The 20,136-nt window shown below is 36.5% G+C and overlaps 1 protein-coding gene across 1 annotated transcript; it reads left to right on the forward strand.

The window, feature by feature from the left end:
* The first annotated feature begins 7,052 nt into the window (after positions 1-7,052).
* Positions 7,053-19,291, forward strand: MMP13 (matrix metallopeptidase 13). Its single transcript, XM_045555421.1, has 10 exons — positions 7,053-7,194; positions 7,283-7,524; positions 8,138-8,286; positions 8,446-8,571; positions 11,010-11,171; positions 12,993-13,110; positions 14,080-14,213; positions 15,173-15,332; positions 17,104-17,207; positions 17,892-19,291. Exons 1-10 carry the CDS (start codon positions 7,078-7,080, stop codon positions 17,990-17,992), a joined length of 1,413 nt encoding a protein of 470 aa, XP_045411377.1. The 5' UTR covers positions 7,053-7,077; the 3' UTR covers positions 17,993-19,291.
* Positions 19,292-20,136: the final 845 nt, after the last annotated feature.

Below are 20,136 nucleotides of genomic sequence, written 5' to 3' on the forward strand. Positions count from 1 at the left end.
TACCTCATGCTTTACTAACTGGTTATTTATGGACATTTTTTGTTCTCTTTTATTAATAGGTGATGTTTTGAACTCAGAAACTGATGATGACATATGTTTTAAAAAGTCCCATATTGCTCATGTCTGCATCAGCAGTAGATACTCCTGACTTAGTCCAGTTTTGTTTGCTCATTCTACAGGTTTTCAAATTTCCCAGTGATTTGGTAGACTTGTTAAAAACCATTTTAAAAGACCAACTCAGCCCCATTGTGTTGGAGGTGGCATTTGAAACCACAAATCATTTCTCCAGTGGTAACAATTAACAACCTGAGATAAGGACTTGTGTTGACAAGCAGTTGCCAACACATGACAGTGTGATGACACATCCCAGTCGCCATCTGAAATCACTTCTCCGTAAACAATATCCTCTAGACAAGCAGTCTGATTACATTCTTAAGAAATCAATGTTTATTTGAGTCTTCCAAGGAATTTTTATTTATCTCTACTAAAGAAAATTACATAAAGGCCATTCTCACCGGAGTTAAGTGGTATCTCATTGTGGTTTTGATTTGCATTTCCCTGATGATTAGGGATGTTGAGCATTTTTTGATATGTTTTTTTGGCCATTCTTATGTCTTCTTTTGAAAAATTTCTCAAAAAATCCCAAAACAACACATGTTGGCGTGGATGCGGAGAGACAGGAACACTCATACACTGCTGGTGGGAATGCAAACTAGTGCAACCCCTATGGAAAGCAATATGGAGATACCTTAAACAGATTCAAGTAGACCTACCATTTGATCCAGCAATCCCATTATTGGGCATATACCCAGAAGAACAAAAGTCATTCTTTAACAAAAACACCTGTACCCGAATGTTTATAGCAGCACAATTTACAATCGCAAGGATGTGGAAACAACCCAAGTGCCCATCAATCCACGAATGGATTAGTAAACTGTGGTATATGTATACCATGGAGTACTACTCAGCTATAAGAAATAACAATGATACGACATCTCTTTGGTTCTCCTGGAGAGAGCTGGAACCCATTATACTAAGTGAAGTATCCAAAGAATGGAAAAACAAGCATCACATGTACTCACCAGAAAACTGGTTTCCCTGATCATCACCTAAATGTACATCAGGGAAGGATACCAATTGGATATCAGACTGGGATGGGGGGTGGGGGGGAGGGGATGGGTGTATGCCTACATGATGAGTGCGTTGCACACCCTCTGGGGAATGGTCATGCTTGAAGGTGCAGACCCGGGGAGGTGGGGGGGGGAGGGGATGGAGGTATGACTACATGATGAGTGCCAGGTGCACTGTCGGGAGAATGAGAACGGACGCGCTTGGGACTCTGACTCGGGGGGATGGGTGGGACATGGAAAATGTATATAACCTAAACTTATGTACCCCCATGATGAGCTGAAATAAAAAAAATATATATATAAAAAAAAAAAAAAAAAAAAAGAAAATTACAGAATATGTAATAGCATGTTCTCATTAACCTTTCTGTGTTTTTTGTTTTGTGCTGTTTATGTTCTTACATGGAATGAAAAACTAATAAAATACTAAAGTTGTTTGATAATAAACATTATTTTTAAAGTTGAAAACTGTGACATTTATTTATTTTAATTTCTTATTTAAAATATTTCTTTATGGGAAAGGTAATATTGTAATGATCCTAACAAAAATGCTCTCGTTTTACCCTTCATTCATGTCCATAGTGACTAGCATGGTATCTTATGGAGTTGATGCTCAATTAATATATTCATTGATTTGATAACTAAAAAGGTTTCTTTTCTTCTAGTTTAAAGTGGTAACACTTCTACAAATATAAGAAAATCTATGAGAATAGTCTATTTGATTCTTTTTTTCCCCCGCTTTCAAACATTGAATAAAATATCCTTTGTTTTCAAGCTTCTTCAAGGACTTCTTATTTATTATTTAATGAGACTTTTTTTTTTTCCGAGATGGAGTCTCACTCTGTTGCCCGGGATAGAGTGCCATGACATCATCACAGTTCACTGCAACCTCAAACTCCTGGGCTCAAGTGATCCTCCTGCCTCAGCCTCCCAAGTAGCTGGGACTACAGGCTCCCACTATTATGCCCGGCTAATTTGTCTATTTTTTGCAGACATGGGGTCTTGCTCTTGCTCAGGCTGGTCTCAAACTCCTGGCCTCAAACGATATTCCTGCCTTGGCCTCCCAAAGTGCTAGGATTACAGGCATGAGCTACCATGCCTGGCCTATCTAATGAGACTTTAAAAGATTATGAAAATTTATTGGAAAAAACAAATCCTTTCCAATGAACTAATTTCTATAATCGTAATAGATAAATCAAACTCTTGGATAATTCTTCATTTAATATCATGCCAGTGCGTTTCACACATTGACTGCCACACTAGAAAAAAAAAATTTTTCCCCCTAGGGTCATGGTGTTTTATTAAAACAAAATGATTCTTTCTAATTTGTTATTTTTTATTGTTTTCTGTGCATGAGTTATATGTAACACAATACAAGTTTTTAGAATTAAATTGTCAATATTAATTGTAACAATAAGAACATCAACAAGTAAAATTTTCACCAACCAACTGCAGGGTTTTGCTTCACAGGGCCCTGGGCTCAAAACTAGCTTGAGTTAAATACAACTCACATGGCAGTCAATGTGTTCAATTCCAACCACAGGACTCAACCCTGTGGATGAGCTGCAGCACCTCTGAGTCTTAAATGAAATATTATTGTACATGTAAGAGGCTTAAAATAAATCATTGTTTTGCATTGCTGATTGAGCCCAAATATAATCTCAAACTCATAGAAAACAATCTATTCTAAGGGTATGTTTGGCTGTCTTTTGGATAAAAGTGTAACAAATTTCCTTCATAGGCTATCTGCTTTTCTCTAAGGTACTGGGGCTACTGTAGACTATAGCATTTACCCACGTTTGGATTCCCATTTCCTACTCACCCTAAAGCTGTATATATGCTCCCTCCCCTTGTCTTAATATCTTCCTGACCTGAGCTTCATTTTATTTCTGACTCTTAATCACTTAAATTAACTTGGGTTTTTAATCACTTATTTAAGAAGTCTGATAAATCTGAATATCATTGCCTATATTGTTCTACCCCCAGGGGTGGGGAACCTGTGGCCGTCAGTCCACATGTGGCCTTCTAGGTCCTTAAGTGTGTGCCTCTTGACCAAATCCAAATTTTAGAACAAATCCTTTTATTGTTATTAATACATTTTTGTTCATCTTTTATATTTTTAGTTTATTTTTAAAATGAACATATTTAAAATGCCAAAGAATAAAATAAGTTTCAACAAAATAATCCTCCCAGATTGACTGGCACAATTAGAACGTTGTTAGTAAGCCATAAGGGCTAAACTGATAGCTGCTACGCTCATGATTTATTATAGTTCTAACTTCCTCCGCCTGACTGGTGGCACTACCCTGTGAGGCTGATTGTCAAGTTTATGGTGCTCAAGTACACCAGTCTGTTATCAGCTTTTGACAATGGTTCACTGTGCTTCTGTTTGAAGTGGAAGTTGTGAATAGTTGCACAGCTCAATAGCATTTTTTAATTCTGTCTACTTAACAGCTCATGATGTCTAAGAAGACCAAGAGAACACTGAAGAAAGAAAACAGATTTTTTAATGAGGATTGGAAATTGCAATATTATCTTGTTTCTGCTAAAGGTAAGATGATTTGCTTGTTTTGTGACACTGCAATCTCAACACTAAAGAAATTCAATGCTCATCAGCATTATAACACTCATAAGGACCACAAATATTTTAAATTAGAGGGAGAGGTGCAAAAGGTTGTATTGCAGAAAATAAAAGATGAAAAGCAAAAGCAAAGAGAATTCTTTCAAGCAATAATAAAACATGAAAATAATGCCACTGAAGCAACTTATAAAGTAGCTTATATACTTGGGAAAAAAGGGAAGCCATTCAGTGATGTAGAAATTGTGAAAGAATGCATTGTTGAAGTTGTAGGATGCCTAGACCCTGATAATGTTTCAAAGTAAAAACAAGATCTTCTTTCAAGGAGAACCATAACTGATTGGCAGCCTTCAATTTAACAGAACAATTTCATGCAATACTTCCAAAGGAAAATATATATTATTCAATCTCTTTGGATGAATCAACTGATACTACTGACTCGGCGCAGGTTTTATACTTCATTCGGGTCATAATGGAAGATTTTCTTTGCTATGCAGAATTACTCATTTTGGCCACTCTTTCCAACAGAACACGGGGAATAGACATCTCGAACAACTTTCAAGATAAATGTCATGAAGTTGGACTGAATTTGGTAAATTTAGTGAGTGTACATACAGATGCTGCACCTTTGATGACAGGAAAACATGAACGGTTTATTGCACAGATAAAAAAAGTATTATCTCTGTGCTAAAGCTACTATTTTAAGTCACACTTCACAAAAATGTATAAGTATTGTTGACTAGATTCATGTAAATGCAACATGGCTTGTCAGTTTTGTAACATGCTAAAGTTGAACAATGAAATATTCAGTGTGGATTTGCCTTATCATTCTAAAGTACATGGGGCATTGCAGGGACAGGTGTTAGCTGTTCTTATCTCTGCAAGAACAGATAGTTAAATTTTATGAAGAACAGAATCAGCAATGTGAATTATTGAAAGAAGATTTCTATAGGAATGCAGCATCTCTGTGTTATGTATCAAATCAAAATGACTTGCATATTTCTTTGCAAGGTAAAACTAAGTCTATATACGATATATGGCAAAAAAAAAAAAATCCAAGCATTTCAAAAAAAATCTATCTTTCTTCGAAACACTTCTTTAAAAGAAAATTTTGGATGATCATTTTTCCCAGTTAGCAAAGGTCATTTATAAGCAGGATGACATATGCTAATCATTTGAAGAATACGCAGGTGTTACATATCTATTAATTGTAGAAAACAATGAAAAATTTACTGACTTTGAGAATCATGATGTCACAAATTAGCATTTCAGCCTCACCTAGTTGATCACCAAGGCACCTAAAGAACTGCAGATGGAATCGATTGAGCTCTCAGTATATGACATTTTATTTTATTTTATTTATTTATTTTTTTGAGACAGAGTCTCGCTCTGTTGCCCAGACTAGAGTGAGTGCCGTGGCGTCAGCCTAGCTCACAGCAACCTCAAACTCCTGGGCTTAAGCGATCCTACTGCTTCAGCCTCCTGAGTAGCTGGGACTACAGGCATGCACCACCATGCCTGGCTAATTTTTTCTATATATATTTTTAGTTGGCCAAATAATTTATTTCTATTTTTAGTAGAGATGGGGGGTCTCGCTCTTGCTCAGGCTGGTCTTGAACTCCTGACCTTGAGCGATCCACCCGCCTTGGCCTCCCAGAGTGCTAGGATTACAGATGTGAGCCACCGTGCCTGGCCTGTATATGACATTTTAAAGTCATTGTTTCATGCTAAGAAAGAGAGATTTGAAATATGGAAAAGTACAGAATACTCACACCTTCAGTAGGTAACATGCCCAAAAAATGCTTTCTTGCTTTTCAACCACTAATTGCTGTGAATATACATTCTCCTACCTAATCCAAGATGCCCTTACGGTCACAAATGACTGATACCCATCTAGACCGAGTATCAGCTGAAACTGTGGACCTCCATGCTGTAACCAAATATTCAAATGCTTTCCAACAAAAAGCAGACAGAATGAAGCCATTAGACGGTTAGTTAATTTTAAAATTAATAAGTAGTTTTCATTTTTTGAAATTATTAAGTACATAGTAGTTAGAATTTTACAAAATGATGTACATTTTTAAGTGTATCTAATTGAAGTTTCTTGAATGTGGCCTTATTTGATTACAGCTAAATTAATGTGGTCTTCCAACATGAAAATGTTCCCCGCCCATGTTCTATCCATTTAAAGATGGCACTTAGATTTCATGGTATTGAATGCGTGAAGTTCTAAAAAGAGCAGGATGGGCCTGTTCTGCTTTCCTGAGTTGTTGGACCAAGGGTATTTGCATTGTTCAAATTTAAAAATAAAAATTTAGAAACTCGAAATTGGCCATGTGCATAACTACTACAGTCATAGTTCTCCTGGGCACTCCCAGAGATGTGGGAACAAAACAGCTCAATTTTTAAGAAAATGTCTGAAAATGGATGGGGTAGAGGCCATATCAGGACAGTGGTTAAGAACATGGAGTCTTGAGTCCACTGGTCTGGGTTCAAACCCTGATAGTACCATTTATTAACCATATGACCTTATGTAAGTACTTCTCTGTGTCTCAGATTATTCATACGTAAAATGGAAAACAAGTCTTATGACAGTACTTATGAAAGGCTATTGTAAGGATTAAATGAGATAATGCCTTTTAAACCTAGTATGTAGTAGTCCTTCAATATGTGCTAACTGTGATAGTTTTTGTGTTCCAATGTAGTAATTCTACCTCTGTCTAGACTTATAGGGAATTCATGCAGGACTCCATATCTGTTGAGAGGCCACACATGCCAGTGTGTTTAAATTCCAGCCATGGGACTCAATCGTGTGCATGCACTGCAGTACCTCAGAACCTTCAAGCTCGGTTCTGGTCCAATTCCACCGCCCCCAGGTAAACACAGTATTTTCCTCTGTAGTTGCTCTGGAGAGAATGCAGTTTAGAACTCACCAGGCCATAAATATTCTGGAAGCATGTCTAGGTTTCTCTTTATGGCAGTACAGGTACCATCTTGATATTCTTATTATTTGAAAAAGTAAAAGTAGCTGCTTTCCCGTAGGAGGGAAAAACCATTTTTGCTAAGTGAAGTGAAAAATGTACTACTCTCTGCTTCTTCCCACAGGATCCATAAATATGCTGAGGCTGTTTATTTTGCCAGATGGGTTTTGAGACCCTGCTGAAATGAGAGATGCCCTCATTTATATTTCCCTCAAATTCTACCACAAACCACACTTGGGAGGAAAAAAAAAAGTCGCCATGTAAGCATGTTTACCTTCAACTGACTGGGAAGTTGAAACATATCCATAATGATGACTCACCATTTCAGGTCTATAAAAGCAAAGGTACTTGTCCGTGGAAAGGCAGCAGCCTCCAGCCACAGCCATTCAAGATGCACCCAGGTATCCTGGTCGCCTTCCTCTTCCTGAGCTGGACTCATTGTCGGTCCCTGCCCCTTCCTAATGGTGATGACGATGATTTGTCCGAGGAAGACCTCCAGTTTGCAGAGGTAGAGTATCTTGCCTGTCCTAATGATGTGCTGCATGTCATAAATTCCCTTCTTGTTGAAAAGCAGGTCATTTTGGTGTCTTTTGTAGCGCTACCTGAAATCCTACTACCATCCTCCGAATCTCGCGGGAATCCTGAAGGAGACTTCAGCAAGTTCCATGGTTGACAGGCTTCGAGAAATGCAGTCTTTTTTTGGCTTGGAAGTGACTGGCAAACTTGACGATAACACCTTAGATATCATGAAAAAACCAAGATGCGGGGTCCCTGATGTGGGTGAATACAATGTTTTCCCTCGAACCCTCAAATGGACACAAACGAATTTAACCTACAGGTAAATCACAGGCTATATTTCTTTAATATGTGTTGGTTTTTTTCTTACAGTATTAAATGTCTAATATTAATTAAGCCTTAAATATTTAATTGGAAATTAAGTAAGTCCAGGATTAGCTTTAATACTGTTGCTGAAAATGTCTCATAAAATCTATTATTGTTATGTTAACCCAGCATTACTTTTCGGTGGACATCTCAAAATACTTCTTTTAGAAATGAAACCAAAATATAAGTAAAAGTAGGTTCAAGAAAAGTCGCAAATGTAATATAACAGTGTATTTATCACAGCAGTGCTAAAGATGGAGAGTTTACTCTTTCTAGGAACTTTACAGAGGCATTTCATTTATTTGAGCTATATCAATATAATTCCAAACTTTTAGCATGCAAAATAAATTATGTTAAACATCTGAATATTTTAAATTTAAGATGCCACATAATCAGATATTTGTAGATACTCAAATTTCTGATTGAATTCCTGACTTTTTAGTCTTGTATGGTATCATAATTAATAGAAACCATTGCATTTTGAGTTGAATGGCAATGTTCCAAGAAAATATATTCTAAAATAGTTTTTACCTTCCAAAAATCTAATTGAAACTTTCTATGTTTAATAGAATTGTGAATTACACCCCTGATATGCCTCACTCTGAAGTTGAAAAGGCATTTAAAAAAGCCTTCAAAGTGTGGTCCGATGTGACACCTTTGAATTTTACCAGACTTCATGATGGCACTGCTGATATCATGATCTCTTTTGGAACGAAAGGTAAAGACATTTAAAAAACATTTTTATATTGGTTCCATTTTTAAATTCCTTCTTTCAATCATTCATTACTTTTTATAATATTCAACAAAAAGTCACTAAACACCTGTGCTGGTTACTACTTGGTATGATCAGATTCCTAACTCCGGCTTTTGTGTGTAGAGCATGGCGACTTCTACCCATTTGATGGACCCTCTGGTCTGCTGGCTCACGCTTTTCCTCCGGGACCAAATTACGGAGGAGATGCCCATTTTGATGATGATGAAACCTGGACAAGTAGTTCCAAAGGTAATATGTCTTATAAAGATATAATTCCATTGATTGTTAGACAGTAAACCCATTGTTATAAAGTTAAGAAGCATAAAAGTGAATTATATTTGCTATTTGATCTAAAAAAGTAAAAAGTTTATCTCATACTTAGTGTTTCTACAAGTGACATTTCTACAAATCAATGTCAAACATGAAAAATGAACAAAATCTACTTAATTTATCATTGTGGCTTAAGGGATATTCACTAACTTTGAAGTAGGACCAAAATGTCTTGTCTGTCAGACATGGTAATGTTACTGTGCATTATCTTTTGGCATGTTGAAGAAGTATAATTTACTATAAGTATATATCTAAAAACTATTAGGGCAGAATCTACTAGTTATGAATGAATTGGATGTGCATCAAAATAGTTTTTTTCTTGGTATAAATATTAATGGCATAAGTTCAGTCAAATTTCTGCTCCCCATTATATGAGTTACTTGTTTTAGAATTTTGTATATTACTCATTTTATACATAACACTCTGAGAAATCAAGATGGTGTCTTATTTCAAACAATATGAGACAGACAAGATCAAGGTTGTATTTATAAGAGCAAAATAAAACTGAATGTTGAATGAATTCAGTTAGTAGTTGAATCTTCAAGGCTCAAAGTAATTGGAAATGTTAATTTAGGAAGAAAAGCCATAGATTGTTCCAATTAGGGCTTATTTATGACAACTAAAAGTAGTCTTCATGGAACAGTTGATTGTTATTATTCATTTAAATAAAAAGGATTATTTTTCCAAAGAGTAAAACTGGGCCTTAAAAGATCAATACCTCAACTTCAATGTCCCCAATCTGTCTTTGAGGGAAAGGTAAGAATTTACATATTTATGTTCTTGAGTAGTATTTCACAGGTAAGGATGGTTTTAGGAAGAAAGAATAACATCTAGTATTGTTAAGAGATAGTCACAGTAAGCCTCAGATTTATGTTCCTGTATAAATTCCGAGTTTGAAAAATTTAATCAGAATGAAATAAAACATCCACAAACAAATCTGGATTAACTTAACAGCTGAAGGTTCAGAGTGGCATCCATTACTAGTCATTCCAGTGAAGAATTAGCTATCATTCAGATTATGTGATCTGATTGCCCTTACAAACTGCAAGATTTTCTAAATTGTTCATTTTCTTCATGCACAGGCTATTATAGGAAATGGTATTTAAAGTCAAACTGGAACCACAAGGTTGAGTTTTCATGTAGTCTAAGAAGAAGTAATAGCAATCCCTATTGCCTTGTACTTGCGGTTCCCAACCCCTGGGCCACAGACTGATATCAGTCTGTGGTCTGTTAGGAACCAGGCCACACAGCAGGAGGGCAGCAGTGGGACGGCAAGCGAGTGAACCTTCATCTGTATTTCCAGCTGCTCTCCATCACTCACATCACTGCCTGAGCTCCACCTCCTGTCATATCAATGGCGGCATTAGATTCTCACAGGAGTGTGAACCCTACTATAAACTGTGCATGAAAGGGAACTAGGTTGCACGCTCCTTATGAGAATCTAATGCCTGATGATCTGAGGTGGAGCTTAGGCGGTGATGCTTATGCTGGGGAGTGGCTGCAAATACAGATTATCATTAGCAGAGAGGTTTGACTGCACAATAAATGTAATGTGTCTGAATCATCCCCAAACCACCCAGCTCCCTGGTCCATGGAAAAATTGTCTTCCATGAAACCAGTCCTGGGTGCCAAAAAGGTTGGGGACTACTGCCTTATACATTCTATTTTTCTGTTAGTCTTTTATCATCTTTTTTTTTTTCCAATTTAAAATACTAGTGCTAGGAGTCTAAAAACTGTTGGAAAGAATGACTAGAGGAAACGATGTAAATACAGTGACATAGTGGTCTTCTAGAGTAGAGGAACATGGCTAATCACATCCAGAGTTTCTGTTTTTCTAAACTCTAGAGGTACCCTGGAAAGAATAATTTGATTGGAATCTGTTCCCAAGTGTGTACCCAGAGACCCTTTTTAGTGTATCCTTCACGCTTGGTCCTCATTGCTTTGGATGCTGCCTCCTGTTTGGACAATGTACCACCTCGTGTGATTTCCCTACTGTTCATTTAAGATCATCTTTGTCTGCTTTCCTCATCTGACCTGAGAATACAAAGAGCAAATCAGGATTTCTAGTGTTTTCACAGTAATCCTTATTAATTACTAATTATATGAGCGCAATCTGTTGACATTCTAATTGTCTAGGTAGCTATAATCAAAAGAACACTAAATTATTTATAAGGATTAAATCCATTTTTTGAATCTTCCTTCCTGCAATTGAATATTAATTTTAAAAAATATGATAGTGAAGAAAGAGAAAGTAATCAAGAAAGAAACATACCAAATAGATAAAGGAAATAATATCTCTTCCATTAACTGGTCATTGGAGTACCTTGTTTTCTCATTGTTTCTTTGTTTCCTTCCAGGCTACAACTTGTTTCTTGTTGCAGCCCATGAGTTTGGCCACTCCTTAGGCCTTGATCACTCCAAGGACCCGGGAGCGCTCATGTTTCCCATCTACACCTACACTGGCAAAAGCCACTTTGTGCTTCCAGATGATGATGTACAAGGAATCCAGTCTCTCTACGGTAACTCTTAATGTATCAGTTATAAAAGCAGTTATATAAACAGAATAGATACATACATTTATGTTTTAAATTGTAGTCATGTGCCTCATAACAACATTTTGGTCAATGACAAACCTGCACATGCAACAATGGTCCCGTAAGATTATAATACCATATTTTTACTGTACCTTTTCTATGTTTAGAGATATTTAGATAAACAAATACTTACAACTGTGCTACAATGGCCTACAGTATACAGTATAGTAACATGATGGGCAGGTTTGTAGTCCAGGAGCAATAGGCTACCCTATATAGCCTAGGTGTGTAGTAGGCTATGCTATGTAAATTTCTGTACATACACTCTGATGTTTGATGATGAAATTACCTAGTGACATATTTCTTAGAACTTATCCCTGTTATTAAGTGATGCATAACTCTAGTCCTTGAATTTTTCCACTGCCAATACTGCTTTCCTGGTTCTGTTATTAAAACCTGGGAAAACATATCCAATTTTACCCCAAATCAAACTACTTGCTCAAATAGAAAATATTACATTCTCCAAAGTTTTTACAGAATATTGCTCCTTGTATTTGTATTTTATACATTGCAGGGTGTATTTGATACCCTTAAAACACTTCTGCAATAAGAAAGGAAAACATTTTATTTCCTGTTTAACCAATGAAGAAACTAAGCCCTGTAGAGTTTGAATAGAGTACCTACAGTAACACAGCTGATGGAGAAAGTGAGATCTTAACCGGCTTTTATGAATTCTGGGTATTCTTTCAATCATTCTAATTCCAGTAGAAACCACTCATGTGGCCTGTGGTAGTTTTTAATCAACATCTACAGTGACCACTGTAAGAAATTTTCCTTTTTTTCCCCCAAATTTTCAATAATATTTACAAAATAATTAAACCTCAACCCAAGTATTTATTTATAGATTATCTATCATAAATAGAGTTAAAGCCACAGTGCTCAGTCAGTAGCGTAAACACCTCTGAAGCACAGACTTCAGAAAACTTGCTCACACTATCCCAATCTGTTACTTTCCCCTCTGGATTTAAATCTACTACAGCAGCTCATGTAGGTTTAGGCATGAACTTGAAGACAGTCAAAGGAATTTGCCAACTTATTTTGCAATTATTATTTCTACATTATTGTGACCAAGGGACAGATAATAGAAATAATATCAACTAGACAGAGAAAAAAACAGCATAGGATTATTATTGTGTACTGCACCTGTGTCTGCACTCATGCGAGCTGGTGGGAAAGTTACAAACACGTGGCAAGTCACATTGGAGTTGCTGAAGGCCTGGCTTGTCACAGATGCAGCTGCACTGTGGCAGACTGGTCAGGCAAAATTAGCTGACGTTGATGGCTGGTAAAATCGGCAAGAGGAGGAGCTGAGATGAGGGCTTCCACAGGGACAATATGCCTTCAGAAATGGCTTTAAGAGGAATGTGGTTCTCAAGAGCAGTCCATCAATAGCTTGTGCAAAGTGTGGGGAAAATTTTCTCAAAATCGTTTGCTTCCATCCCCACCCCCTCCCCCGTTTTTATCATCAACCTCAAGAAATCTTTTATAGTTCAAAAGAATCCCAAGGAGTCTTGAAGGATAGAAGCAAAGGGGCAGTCTCCCCATGCAAGACTTTATAACCCTGCAGGAAGGAAGTAGGGTTACAGGGCATTTGTATCATTATGTAGGAGCCTCAGGAATTACTGCCGCCCCCTGGGAGGGAAGCCTGTCCTACTCTCCATCAGCGGGATCAGCCTGTTGTGCTGTGACCCGGGTCATCAGTAATGTCACACTCAGTAACTTCTCTCTTGCATTTCACGACTGCAGGTCCAGGAGATGAAGACCCCAACCCTAAACATCCCAAAACACCAGACAAATGTGACCCATCCTTATCCCTCGATGCCATTACCAGTCTCCGAGGAGAAACCATGATCTTTAAAGACAGGTACACTTGAGATTCTCTCATAAAATCATATGAGACAAACATTTATGAAGCCATATCTGCATATGGCCAAAACATCTGGTCCAACTTGCAAAGGTGAACGTTAACATTAAAAATAACAGAACTTTGGGCAGGCAGTTCTTTTACATATTTCAGATCAAATAAATGACTGATGGGTAAATATTTTACTTTCCAATGGATAATCTTGATATTGTGTAGCTTATTGTTACATGTTTGGTTGTAGTTTTTCTTATAAAGACAACCAAGTAAGTCTAAAAATTCAGCTTACTTTAAAAACAGACAAGTATTAAAAGTAATTGCTGTATTAATAAACTGTTACTTATAATGTCCAGGTGAATTCATTTTGGTATGGAAAGACTTTAGTTCTGGATACGTATATTAGAATCTGAGAGAGGGAATGGAATGAACCTAAAAATGCAGTATTAATTTTTAATTTTTACATTGTTCTAGCATGCTTATTTGTTCATTCATTCATTCATTCATTGCTCTCTCATCCGATCAAATAGCATTCCTACCCTTTCCATTATAACTCTAATTACATTGTGCTCTGGGTGTTTTCTCATGAATCAGTTTCCCCAGGCCATGAGATCATGGAAGACATAGTTTCTGTAATTCATGTTTTCTTTCTAGTGCCCAACACAATGCCTGGCACATTTGCTTGCCTCTGGAAAGATATACAAAATTGAGCAAGGCATAGTCTCAACCTACAAAGGACTTAGAGTCCTTACAAAGGCTCTGTGAGATTTCAAACTTGAATACCTTAGGACAGAGTTAGGATAGCCCCAACTTGTCACTGACACTTAAAGGGAAATGGAATTTTTTCCCTTCCCAGGTGCAAGGAAATTGTTGTGTCTGACTTATCAGTACTGATGTGGCAAGAGGGGGCTGGCAGGATAGAAATAGTGCACTTAAAAAATGTGACAGAAAACTGTATTTCTACTTTCATGTTAGATTCTTTTGGCGCCTGCATCCTCAGCAGGTTGACGCGGAGCTGTTTTTAACAAAATCGTTTTGGCCAGAACTTCCCAACCGTATTGACGCTGCGTATGAGCATCCTGCTCATGACCTTGTCTTCGTCTTTAGAGGTAAGCCTTCCCCAGGGCCTCCCCACGACCATGGTAGGCAGCAGTGAGCTTGACGCTACCAGAGACTCAGTAAAATGATAACTGCTGGAAATACACCTAAATTAAGAAGCGAGTCTAACCAATGGAAACCAGCAAGCACCTGAAACCACTCTACCAAATGTCTCCACATTTGACATTTAAAAGGTCCACATTATTACTTATTATATCCACTCTTTCTTTCCTATCAATCATGTTAGTTTTTCTCCTCTTAGTTCCTCTTAAAAATTATTTATTGAGAAAACATTACAATACACATTTTGAAAAAGTGAAAAAAGTATTTTCCATGATTCTCTTCTGAAAAGTCAGTTTATTTCACTTCCTCACTTTTTTCTAGTTCTAATGCATCATATCTAATGCATATTTTTACATATTTATTTTCATAGTATAGATACATTTTCATATACTAATTCCCTTGACATAGAATCATGAAAAATTTTCCAAATTGCTCCTTCATCTTTATGACCATAATTTAAAATGACTACTTAACATTCTACTGATGTTTTTTTCTATTGTTCAACTATTATAATTAATGTTCTAATAAAGTTACTTTTAGAGAAGGAAGTGACTTTCTAACTGGTATAAAATTCGAGTTTTTATTTGAATTTACTGTTCCTACTGTACTGTTTTTTAATGTATTTTTTCACCCAGCTCCAAACTTAATATTCAGAGTTAATAAATTACCTGATTAATTGTGATATTTTGTTGTCTATATTTATCATGAGGAAATTAAGATCTTAAATATTATTTTTGTTTGAAGAATGCTCATATTTCTATGTTTTATAAATATAGTGACTGCAAACACTAAGTATTTTATTTCTATTATATATAAAATGAGTCTGTCTTTGTTTAAGTAAATGTCTACATATGTAAGTCCTAATGGATCCCCTTGAATAAGAAAACTGTTCTTTCACTTATTCTAGGTAGAAAATTTTGGGCTCTTAATGGTTATGACATTATGGAAGGTTATCCCAAAAAAATATCTGAACTGGGATTTCCAAAAGAGGTTAAGAAGATAAGTGCAGCTGTTCACTTTGAGGATACAGGCAAGACACTCTTCTTCTCAGGAAACCAGGTCTGGAGGTATGGCAGCAATGGGTACTGACCCATCTGTGTCATAGGTGCAAAGTGAGTCTCAAACATCTTTCACTACTGTAAATTATTCTCACACATCATTGTAAATATCATACCAGTCATTCATTTCTGTTCCACGTCAGCTCTTCCAGGTAGCCCCTCTCAGACATGTATTTAAAAGTCCGAACGCCTCTTGAAAACACACACATACACACATCAAATATTCACCTCTTTTCAACCATTCTTTTCTTTCTTAGCTATTTGTTGTGCTTCAACCATGGCAAAGCCATCTTTTACTTTGGCACCTTCATTCCTTCTTACCTTTCTTCTGGATTCTCTTTCTTGGCACCTTGTCCTAATTTATGTGAGGCTCTGTCTTCTATGGCCAGAGAGGACACCAGCATGGGTACAAGAAAAGATTGGTTCAGAAAAGGCCCCCATGTCTGTGGAGTCAGCTGATCCATTGGAAATGCTGATGAGGAAGATGATAGGCTTGGAAAGTCCAACTTTCTGAAAAGCAAGTGGAGCTGGAACATATGTAGAGATTCAGGAGCATTGCCATCAGCAACATTTAGGAGTCTAGATCCATGTCTATATTTGGGTGCCCAACACTCATAGGTGCCCAACACTCAAAATGTTTAAAATGAAAGCTTCCCTCCATCTTTACATACGCACAGTCACACACATGTGCATACACACATCCCTGTGTATATCATCTTTGCCTTTTGACTTTATTTCTGACGATGACATGGACAACTTTCTAGCAATCACCACCAGCTTCTTCCTGGTGCTGTGTTCCATTCCCTACACTCCACAAGGAGTAGGCGGTTTAGTCAGGATAGATTGCTTATTGTATCTCAGACACGATATGCCTTTACAACCTCTTAAGCTTCCGTATGAGATTTTCTTTGCTGGGGGTTCCTTCCCTGCATCTTTCTCTCTTGAAATTCTACCCATTGTTTAAAGTTCATTTGAAATATCATTTCATCTACAAAGTCTTTTTTGATGACCCCATTCTGAGATTATCTCCCCTTTCCCTGTACTCCCATGACATTTCACATTCTCTCTCACGCTTAACTTCTATTGCCTGGTGCTGCAATTATGTGTATACATGTTTTAGCTTTCTTGGTAGTTCGGTGGTTCTTACCTTTTACTTGTTGGAACATACCTCAGGATGTAAAAAGCTCTCATCAGCAACAGTACCACATGGAAGGCTGTTCTCCTAGATTAATTTCAGAAATGCATTTTGTTGGTCAGGGTGTGGGTATGGGCAGGGAAGAAGGAGCATGGAATCTTCCGTTATGGGAGAAAAAAGCTATGCTCCCCTTGCTGCCTTTGGTGTTACCGTATGCCTCCATGACTTTTTAGTACAGAAATTAAACCTTAAATATTTTTGTACCCATTACTATACTTAGCAAGTTATCTTACACATAGTGGGAGATCAACAGACAATTGTCTATGCATAAGCACACATTTATTTCACTCTTAAGAACACTTTCCTGATGACATAATTTTATAACAGACACATTATTTGTGAAATGGAAATGAGTTTATAACAAAGGTGGCCTTTAGGCAAGTCAACAAATGCACACCAAGAGTCTGCTCTACACTCGGTATTCTAATACCTAATTTTAGAAAGCTACCAGATGTTTTAAGGGCTTCCAAATTTAAAAAGCTCTTGTTAATTTTGAAAGGGGTGCTATTCTATTTACCATATTATTTCTAAGGTGATTTCTAAGAATTATAACCTACTTAAGAGTTTCTTTTCTTTATTAAATAGGTATGATGATACTAATCATATTATGGATACAGACTATCCCAGACTAATAGAAGAGGACTTCCCAGGCATTGGTGATAAAGTGGATGCTGTCTATGAGAAAAATGGTAACTAGTTACATTGTGTTGACCTTAGAGAAGAGCTTCTAAAGCCCCTCAAAACTCTTTCCTGCACAAAGGATTTTTATGCAGGGCTTAGATGTGCTAATAACCATATGACAGTTAAGGAATTAATCATTCCTATGTGACTACTTACACAAACAGCGAAACAGAAAAGAAAACAAAAAAACCCCCTATGCTTAGAGTAAATGAGAATTTTACTTAATGATTGCTAATTCTATAAATAGGAAATGCCAAACTTGAACTATTACCTTAAATTACACTTAAATATGGAAAGATGCAAAGGGTGTTGCCAGAATTCAAAATGGGGGTAGAGTGGGGAGTAATTCATATATAAAATCTCATAACTATATAATGATTTTTTGCTCTAATTATGAGAAGGTATATTATCCCTCACTTTCAACAAATAACTAATATCAATAATTCAAGCATTTAAACTGGAACTCAAAGCAAGGCTATTAAGTCTAGGTGACAATTTAGGAGAGCTGAGAACATTTATATCATTAAAAAAATTAAAGCAATAAATACATTAAACATTAATAAGGTTTAAAAAGAAAAAGATTGAAATGTTAAAAAAAATGGAATCTAAGAGATTGGGCCTTTAATATTAGCTGGAGTAAAACCTTATTAATTTCACACTCTGAAATGTTCTTTATGATCTTTTCCTTGTAGGTTATATCTATTTTTTCAATGGACCCATACAGTTCGAATACAGCATCTGGAGCAACCGTATTGTTCGAGTCATGCCAACAAATTCCCTATTGTGGTGTTAAATGTCTTTCAAAAATTATTATTTAAATCCTGAAAAGCATTTGAGATAATACTTCTAGGAGTGTGGGAGCAGGGGGAGGAGAGATATCAGGGGAAAGCTTAGTTCTGTGAACAAGCTTCAGTAAGTTATCTTTGACTATGTAGTATCTATATAAGTATACGTGGCTGGAACCACATTGAAGAATTTTAAAACAATGAAATTGAAGATCTCTAAGGAGCACCTGATTCGTGTGTACTTTGTAGGAGCAATGGTTGATATTATTCACTACACCGAAAGTGAGATAATGTGATCTGTCCATGAGAGTTAGAATAATTTTTAAATACATTTATAAAGAAACTTTACAAAGGCATAAAAGTAAATCACATTTATATAACTAATGAATCATCCTTATTAAAAAGTATGAAATTGTGTGAAAATAGAATTTAGGGCAGCATAAGGTAGCCATACATAAAATAGATAAATGAAAAGGAAATGTCTGTAATAAATAGATTGTGGACAACTTTGCAAAGAAATAATTTGTGTTTTGCACTGAAAATAGCCAGACGTACATGTCATTTTTCACACAGACACTAGGAAAATATCTAAGTCACTAAAGATAGGAGACAAAGACTAATGGTGAGGATAATAGATGTGGCCTTTGGATTCTACTTTTTTACTTTTGGCAATGACTCAAGGGCTGCCCTCAAATAAAACAAATATTTCTTTGCATATTTATAGAAAATAGAGACAAACTCTCTCTTTTTATTAAAATATTTTGGGTTTTTCAAAAGTCACATAGTACAAAGTTAAAATTAAAATTATTATCAAAATAATCTAAAGCCATGGCATCACTTTTTCATAAATCATTTGATTATTTAAGACTAAAAGTAGTGTCCTAACCCTATTTTATCTAGCTAATTATTTTAATTGTCCAGTTTACCTTAGATATAGAGGCTATTTTCTAAAGACTTGTATAACATGTAATAAGATATATCTTATAAATTGGAAGTACATATGTTAAAGCAGAGACATCCGAAGTAAAGAAAATGGTCTACCAGATTTTTATCTCTTGAGATATAGGACTAGGCCTTTTTCCTCTTTTCTTTTCTTTTTCTTTTTTTAAAAAAACCTCCCAGCACTTTTCTCTGTACTTGATATTTGGAAAGGCACTTACTGAATATATAAGTGCTGTCAAGGGAAGGACTATTGTGCTGAGAGATGATGTTCATAAAAACTCAGGCAAAGAAAATGAAGTGTATATTTGCAAAATGTATTGGGACGTGCTTATGTTGTTTATAATAAAAAAGATATTTTCAACAGACATTGTTATATGGTATATTTTGTCTTTAGGTATAATTTTAAGCTTTTCTCAAGACCGAGAGTGTCCATTGCCAATATTTCTTGATGAGTGTAGTTCTCTCACTGTTTGGGTTTTTGTTTGTTTTTGTAAGAAGACTACATTCAGAATTTAGAATTCATTGTACCAGGTTTTGTTAACAGAAGTTCTAACAGAGTTTGGTCAGCCCTCATGCGGATGAGCCCCCTCTCTCTGGGCCAGCTTCCCAAGATGGAACCCACACATTCCTCTGAATCTTCCATGTTGAGAGTGTGTGGAAAGAGCAATACATCTGGAGTCAGGAAGATTGAATTCTAATCTTTGCTCTGCCGTGAACTCTGCCATGTCACTTTGGGCAGGCCATTTAATCTCTTTGGGCCTTACTTTCCACATCTGTGAAATGAAAGGGTTGGTAGCTCGGGTGAAGTTGGGGAAATCTGGGAGAGGCAGGGAACTCTAATAAGGAAACCAAACACTACCTGGAAACCCCAGGGTCCCCTGGGCTTAAGAAACTTAGGTCCCTTCTGTTTTCCTAAGCACTGCCCATTCTCAAATATTTAATAAATATTATATGTCTCAGGAGTTTACACTTCACTCCAGCCTGGGCAACAGAGGGAAACACTGTTTCTAGGAAAAAAAGAAAAAAGAAAGAAAGAAAGGAAAGAAAAGAAACATGGTGCTCTGAGAGCTTCTAACAAGGGGGATTTTAGTGGGGAAAATACGGGGACGGGGTGGACATGGGGGAGCGGGGAGGGGCTCAGGACGCTGGTTCAAGAAAGGCTTGGAGGAAAGAGGCACTTGAGACAATGTTAAAAATGAGAAGTTAACTG

The sequence above is a fragment of the Lemur catta genome, chromosome 7 (assembly GCF_020740605.2).
Source record: "Lemur catta isolate mLemCat1 chromosome 7, mLemCat1.pri, whole genome shotgun sequence".
Lineage (NCBI taxonomy): Eukaryota > Metazoa > Chordata > Mammalia > Primates > Lemuridae > Lemur > Lemur catta.